The sequence below is a fragment of the Oxyura jamaicensis genome, chromosome 8, assembly GCF_011077185.1.
Source record: "Oxyura jamaicensis isolate SHBP4307 breed ruddy duck chromosome 8, BPBGC_Ojam_1.0, whole genome shotgun sequence".
NCBI lineage: Eukaryota > Metazoa > Chordata > Aves > Anseriformes > Anatidae > Oxyura > Oxyura jamaicensis.
Window position 1 is genome coordinate 10,971,040 of NC_048900.1, and position 6,000 is coordinate 10,977,039.

General features: G+C 52.1%; 1 protein-coding gene across 1 annotated transcript in view; it reads right to left on the bottom strand.

Moving 5' to 3' along the window:
* The window catches only part of XPR1 (xenotropic and polytropic retrovirus receptor 1), a 100,627-nt gene extending 94,659 nt beyond the window's left edge, over positions 1-5,968 (bottom strand). Inside the window, exon 1 of the mRNA XM_035333204.1 lies at positions 5,631-5,968. Coding sequence (XP_035189095.1) covers positions 5,631-5,699 — 69 coding nt within the window. The 5' untranslated portion in view covers positions 5,700-5,968. The remainder of the gene's footprint in view (positions 1-5,630) is intronic.
* Between the last annotated feature and the right edge of the window lie 32 nt (positions 5,969-6,000).

Sequence of the window (6,000 nt, forward strand, 5' to 3'; positions counted from 1 at the left end):
AACATCTCCCTTTGGAAGAAAGGTTTCCCGGTTGGTAGGATGTTAAAGGTTTCACGAAAAAACAAGCTGTGGCACGACACAGAAAGGAGTTTGTGAAGACAAACGGAGGAACAGCAGCGGCAGGGATTTAGCGCTGCTATATAGAGCAGCAGAACAGAAAGGCACGTCCATTCTGAGAGCTGAGGAGGACCTGACGGACCGGACCACGGAGCCACGGGAGGCTGCCTCCTCTGGAGGAGGACACCGAAGGGCACGGCCAGCAGAGGCCAGAGCTACTAGCCTCCCTCACCCCGCGGAGGAGGCAGCGTGCTGCTCCTGGGGATGGCTGGAGCCCAGGGCTAGAGGTGCGTGCTTTCGCGCATCACAAGCGCATGCGGGAATCAAGAAACTTGGATCCTGTGGCTGATGGAGTAGCTCGAAACGTAATTTTGGAACTGGGGGCAACTAGGAAAGGTCCATTCCTACTGCAGGACGTTCATTTACACACACCACATCACTTGGTGAGGCATCTTAACTCACACAAAGAGCGCAAGCCTGCTTTGCAAGCACCTGCTGCAAGAATCGTGTTTTATTCCCGGACTTTTGGACCTCCAGCAATCTAACACACAAAAGCCATTCGGGTCTTTCAAGCTTCCTGTCCCTGCCTCCCGTTACCCATCAGGTCCCAGAGCTCCACAATCCCTCCGCTTCTTGTGCCCCTCTCCCTCCCCCAGGAAGAACATCCCAGCCTCCAACAGCTGCCCTAACACCCCCATGGGGAAAAAAAAAACCCACACTCAGCAAGTAGAAGCTCAGCACTGTTGTAATATGGGTTATGAGCCTGCTAAGTAAATATAAGGTCTAAAGGACACCTCTGTTTATCACGGCCTATCATAGGTGGCCGGTGAAACAGGCAGCTCAGACATCTCTCAAAGGTCTCGTTCCCAAGTCCACAGAGGTCTCAACAAAGGTCACTTGCATAATTGTTTTCCCAGCTAAGCCGCTGCTGAATGATCCTCATTCCAGTGACACAGCTCTCTCCTTCCCTCAGTTCTGTTTCCATTCCTCCCCAACACCGGCCGCTCTGTCCCCTTCCTGCCATGACTCACCGCCCGCAGCGCGTGACCCGGTTCCATGCATCAAGTGGGCAAAAAAAAAAAACACCCAAACCAACCACAAGCCACCTTCCCCTTTTTTGCCCTGCTCGTCATCCCTGCCTACCTGTAACTTTTTCCACAAGCCAGTGCTGCACGAGACAGGAGAAACAACCCCGAAGAGACAGCAGGTGGGAAGCCACCCCCTACCCCTGAGGGGCGGCACGCTTCCATCGCCGCTCATCAGCCCCTTAATGAGGAGGGACCAACACCGGAGGTCCCGTGGGCACCAGACCCGACACCAGCCCCTGAAGAGGAGGGTGAAACCCAGCCCGTTTAGTCCCCCGCCCCACAGAGCTGCTCCAAAAAGCCACCCATCGCTGTCAGCTTCACATGTTTAAGAATGACTCCTCCAGCCCTCAGATGAAACAAAAACATGGGGTAGTTTGGTTTTTGTCGCTGTTTTGTTTGTTTTTTAATTGTGCTTCTGATACACCTGGTATAAACCTACATACACATGTATCAGACAACAAAAAAGCAGAAAGAAAACACTTAAAAATGCAACTGTCAAGCCACAGCAGTGAGCAAATTCAAGGACAAAAGCCTTAAAACGCTGGAACAAAGCAGCTGGTTTAAGTGAGTAGCTTGCAGGCTGCTAATGCTCTCCTAAGCTCGTCCGCTAGCACCCAGAAGGACAACTAGTGAAATAGCACAACAGATTTGTGTCAGGAGGTGGCAAGCTTGGGTGCGAACTGCCTATCATGAAGCACTGTTTGAAGAGCAGAGTTGGCCACGTCCCAAAAAATGAGAGACTGCTCCTGGAAGAGGCTGAGGACGAGCAGGCAACGCGCACGGCGGCTTTCGCTTTCCACGCCTACTTCCCGCTGCAGGCTTTGTCGCAGAGAAATGATTCTTAAAACTTTGCAACCTGCTTCCCCTCCCCACGGGGGAAGGGGGTTAACACCCGAAGGCTCCTTCAGAAGGGAAAAAAAGTCACCCGCTCGTACATCCTACCACCTCTCCCACCAAGTTCGGGCCTGGAGTAACTGTTCCCATTCTCCTTCCCCAGGGGCTGGGATTTCAGAGGTATGAAACACCTGTTGGTTTTAAACATCAGCTAATTGTTTCTTTTCTTTAGAACCCCCTACAGTAGGGGGGTTGGAATTAGATGATCTTTAAGGTCCCTTCCAACCCAAACCACCCCACGATTCTAAGAACTTTTCCCCAAGATTGGTGGATATTTCTCCGCCTTCCCTGCTCCAGCAGGGCGCACAGCAATGAGTTAAATACGGGGGGAACCAGAAGTGTAAGTAGACTGCGTGCTGAAGGGACTTTTAAGAGCTCACTAAAGAGACTTCTGCACCCGGATAAACAAATTCAGGCCAGATAAACTGACACAAAACTGCCATCTGGCAACTGTAAAACTCCAGCGAGTTCCCAGCAGACTGACAGGCACACATACACTCGTGGCGCGAGGCCTGAGCAGACTGAGCAATGCTCTCCTCCTTCTCCTGCAAGCACTTCAGAGAGGTACACACGGGCAGAGGAAATTTGCATCACGATTAAGGATAAACAGAGGCCCGGAAATCCAACAATTTCACTGCATCCACAAATGCACATTAAATGCAGAAAAAAAATGGGTTTAGAAAAAGGCATCAGCTGAAATTAGTCTGTGAGTCACCTTAATTTGTTCGATTCTATGTTTAAAAGCAAATTCTGTTGTCTGACACAAAGATGGGATTTTGTTTCGTCTCATGTTTTCACAATGAAGGAATTGAACAGTAAAGGAGGGGTTCAAACCTAAGGTTTTAAGACAAAAACCAGTGCTGGAGCGAGCCTTTACCCCGCTGGGGAGGCCACTAGCTCTGCAGACAACAGGGTGCCAGACACCCCAAGCCAAGGCACTCAGACCTGGCCTTAGCACAGAGAGGGCAGCAGGTGCAAATCTAAAGATCTCAGCAATCTTTCGAGCGAAGAGGCAAATCAAGTCAACCGAGGTTTTTGTAAAACACCGTGTTAATGCTCACTCAGTCACGGCCCATGTCTTTGTGAAAAGCTGAATGAGACGGAGCAGTATGCATCACCGTTCTTTTTCACATGCCAACTGCTCTTTCTTAAAAAGCAGGCACACGGTAATGGCACTGCAGTGCTTTGGCTGAAAAAAAGAAAAAAGAATCTAGGCTATAGGCATCGAAGTAGATCTTTTCCTTGTTTAGACAGGGAAAAATCTATTCATTTTCATTAAATTATTCCATGGATGAAGTACCTGCCCCAAGTCTGGGCAACTTGCACGCTTCCTACAATCACAGTTATCGTAATTAAACACGTCACTGTTTGAGGGAAAGATGGCATTACTGATAAGAACTCAGAGGGCTGTAAATCACTGAAGACCATCTGAAAGTGAAACTACACGTTCAGATATTCAAAACATCGCCTCATTCTTCTTCTTGACATCACCAGCAACAGATTACATCCTCCTTCTAGTCTTATTGGCCATCTGTGCAAGGCAGAGCTCCTTGGAGCCTCGCTTGTCTTCAAACCAGAGCCTTCTCACCTGGAGAGGACCTCGAGGTCTTACGAGACTTAGGGGCCGCATCAAAGTCACCTGCTCTCCAATGGAAAAAGCTACAGACATCAGAGCTGAAAAGTCAGATGACCACTTGTAAGCCTTATCAACAGAATGACTTGAAGACAACTGCTATTCCATCTTCCAGTCCTCTCATTATCATCACTAACCTGTCATGGTAAGCCCCTGCAAACGGGACTGGTCTTTTCCGAGTTAAACGCAATGGGATCTCTCACTCCGAAACGGTAACTGATTACTGCTTTAATGAAGGAGAAGATATAAACTGTCAAATAAAAAAACATTCAGATATTTCAACGAATTATACACGTACTTTAAAAAAAAAAGACTACGATGCAGAATGTAAGAAGTATTGCATACAAGTAATGGAAGCAACATTTGCCAAGCAACAGCTTGGCATTTCTCTCGACAAAGGAGGGTTGCGTGCTTCGTGCCTCGAGCATCACCAACAAGTAAACCAAGGTAGCGCCGCGCTCCACGCGACCACCAGTCACTGAATAATAAATGCCAGACTATTGCACTCCTGGAATATGCATGAGCAGCAGGCTGACTCACGTTCAGCCAGCTACAAGGCTAACAAAGAGTTTTGAAACTTACTACTAAAAGGGAGGGTGGGGGTTTTATTTTAATTCACTCAGCGTTCAGCTATCTGTCCAACAAGGAGAGTACTACGTCTAGAAAGGGAAACGTCTATGAGGAAGATTTTACTGAAATCTACCTTCATTTTAAACTGGGATGGGGGAAGGGAGGAGAGAATATCAGTGCCCTAGTTAAAACATCTGAAAATTAACCTCCTGTAATGAAACCAGCGGCCAATGCTCAGCAGAGTTCTTCACACATTAATCGAGGTGTCATAGTTCGCTGGGTCTCCTTCACCCTCCCTCGACTTCCATCTGGTCAGCCAGGAGCGAAGCCTTCTGCACATCTTTTTTCCTCCTTGACTTCCCCTCCAGCCCCACCTCCAAGCCTTCCCTTCGGACCACACGCAGGTTTTCTGCTCCCAAAAGCAGAAAACAACCCCGAGAGCTCTCACGCGCAGATAATCCATCGGAGACCCGATGCACAACTAATCTGGCACCGCACTGAGACAATGGGTCCCCTCCTTTGCAAAAACCGATGCGTTACTTGGGCAGCTCGTTCTGCAAATAACTCAGGTAGATCACGGATTTGCTCTGAAGCGAAACCTGCCTGCAGCTTTTCCTTAGCCATCTATTCCTTTGCACTCAGGGAATAGAAAACAAAGGAGTGGTCAAAAGGGAAGATATAAACTTTTCAAGTCCGACAAGAATAACACAGCAAGCTAAGATAAACACGCTTTGCTTGCGAGAGCAGACAGCTTCATAGGGATACGAGAAATAAATCACTGTTATGGTCCCAGGGAGAAAATCCCAGCCCTCAAACGATATCAAGCGTTGAGTGCTTTTTTGCCTGGCTCAGCGGGTCAAGCAGCCCGCTGCCGACGGCTCTCCTGGAATCAGCTTTCAGCCGGCCAGGTTTAATTATTGCTCGTGCAGATGACCGGTGCTGCTGGGGAGAATATCTCTAAGTGCTGACAGCGAAATAAGCAGCGGTTTTACCGGCGATAACAGCCTCCCTGAGCACCAGCCACCAGCCCAAAGCCTTCCAGCGGGACGAAGCCCGGGCTGAGCTGTTGAGGTGTCAGCGCGACCTTCCCGCAGCAAGCACCGGGGGCTGCAGGGGGGCCCGGGCCAAGCCCAGCACCCCCGGAGGCTCGAGGGGAGCCTCGGTTACCGGGCGCCCCGAGAAGGCGCTGCCTTGGGGTTATTTCTGATTCACCCCCCGTTCTTCTGACCTTCCCGCTAGGCCGAGAGGAGAAAACGGGCTGGGTGCGGAGAGCCCCCGCGGCCCCATCCCTCGGGGCTGCCCCTGAGGGGCACGGCGGCGGTCTCCCCCCGGCCAGCACCCCCCTCCCGGTGCCTCCGCCGCTGGGACCGGACAGGGGCAGCCCCCACCTCATACTGGATGTACTGCTTCCGCCACTCGGGGGTGATGTGCGCCGCCAGGTGCTCGGCGAACTTCATCCTGCCGCCTCCTCCTCCTCCTCCTCCTCTTCCTCCGCCGCCGCCTCGCTCGCTCCGAGCCTCTTCAGCGGCGCCTGGCCGCCAACGGGCCGCCGCCGCCGCCGGTACTGGGGGGCGGGGGGGGGGCCTCCGCCGCCGCACATGGGCCCCCGCCCGCCCACCCCGCCGCTCCTCAGGCGCCGCCGCGGGGCCTCCTCGGCTCGGCTCGGATCGGCTCCGCTCGGCTCGGATCGGCTCCGCTCAGCGCCGCCCCGCCGCTGCCGCCGCCTCCCCCGCCGCCGCCGCCGCCGCCATCTTGGCG